Raw genomic sequence first — 1,456 nt, 5'->3', positions numbered from 1 at the left:
TTATATTTTTCAAATGCATGAAAGAATTTCTCACTAAAACTGCGAATGTGTGACATCTTTGAAAAAAAAGGAAAGCACAAGCTTGCTTCTTAGAGACGACACAGGAGTTTCTCTAAAGTGGACCAAATCCATGAACAAATATTGAAATTAATTTCCTAATGGGAAACTTGAAATGGAAGCACTTGCAATGTGACTAATGTACATGTGTGTGAAAATTAGTCGTGCTATTTTCCCCTTTTCTGTTAGTCACCTCCACCACATGGCACAAGGGAATCAAACAAAAGTTTCAGAATTTCTTCTCCTGGGATTTTCAGAGGAACCAGAACTGCAGCCTCTCATATTTTGGCTTTTTCTCTCTATGTACCTGATCACAGTCTTTGGAAACCTGCTCATCATCCTGGCCACCATCTCTGACTCCCACCTCCACACCCCCATGTACTTCTTCCTCTCCAACTTATCCTTTGTAGATATTGGTTTCACCTCCACCACCATCCCAAAGATGCTATGGAACATCCACATCCAGAGCCAAGTTATCACCTATGAAGCCTGCATCTTCCAGATGCATTTTTTCACACTCTTTATAGGATTGGACATCTTCCTCCTGACTGTGATGGCCTATGACCGCTTCGTGGCCATCTGTCACCCCCTGCTCTACACAGTCATCATGAACCCCCGGCTCTGTGCACTGCTGGTGCTGATGTCCTGGGTCATCAGTCTCCTGCATTCCTTGTTAGAAAGTTTAATGGTGCTGCAGCTGTCTTTCTGTACAATCTTAGAAATCCCTCACTTTTTCTGTGAACTCAATCAAGTGATCCAACTTGCCAATTCTGACACTTTTCTCAATAACATGGTCATGTATTTTGTAGCTGTGTTCCTGGCTGGTGGTTCCCTCTTTGGTATCATTTATTCATATTCTAAGATAGTGTTCTGCATACATAAAATCTCATCAGCTCAGGGGAAGTATAAAGCATTTTCCACCTGTGCATCTCACCTCTCAGTTGTCTCCTTATTTTATTGTACAGGTTTAGGAGTGTACCTTAGCTCTGCTGCTACCCACAGCTCACACTCAAGTGTAACAGCCTCAGTGATGTACACTGTGGTCACACCTATGCTGAACCCCTTCATCTATAGTCTGAGAAATAAAGACTTAAAGAGGGGTCTGAAAATGCTCTTTGGAAAGGAAAATATGAAAGTGTCTATTGTCCTAGGGCTTGAGAAGTGCCTGTGATAGCAGAGCTCAAAACCTGAGCCAAATATTGCCAGTCTTTGATCAGATTATGAAAGTAGAACATGCCTCTTCTGTTTTTCTTGGAGTTTATATTTCAACTTCTCTATACAATTTATTTAACTCACTTTTTTTTTAATTTTTATTTTTACTTTATTTTACTTTACAATATTGTATTGGTTTTCCCATACATTGACATGAATCCACCACGGGTGTACATGCGTTCCCAAA

The 1,456-nt window shown here is 40.6% G+C and overlaps 1 protein-coding gene across 1 annotated transcript; it reads left to right on the top strand.

The window, feature by feature from the left end:
- Positions 1 to 250: 250 nt before the first annotated feature.
- LOC128051279 (olfactory receptor 7A17-like) lies at positions 251 to 1,228 on the top strand. The gene has a single exon (XM_052643805.1). It carries the CDS (start codon positions 260 to 262, stop codon positions 1,226 to 1,228), a length of 969 nt encoding a protein of 322 aa, XP_052499765.1. The 5' UTR covers positions 251 to 259.
- The last annotated feature ends 228 nt before the right edge of the window (positions 1,229 to 1,456 follow it).

Source organism: Budorcas taxicolor, chromosome 7 (assembly GCF_023091745.1).
Source record: "Budorcas taxicolor isolate Tak-1 chromosome 7, Takin1.1, whole genome shotgun sequence".
NCBI lineage: Eukaryota > Metazoa > Chordata > Mammalia > Artiodactyla > Bovidae > Budorcas > Budorcas taxicolor.
Note: the sequence above shows the minus strand (reverse complement) of the source record. Positions and strands in the feature narration are given on the sequence as shown.

Bases quoted from the DNA above. Each gene is read 5' to 3' on its own strand.
- LOC128051279 (XM_052643805.1), top strand. From the start codon at position 260: ATGGCACAAGGGAATCAAACAAAAGTTTCAGAATTTCTTCTCCTGGGA.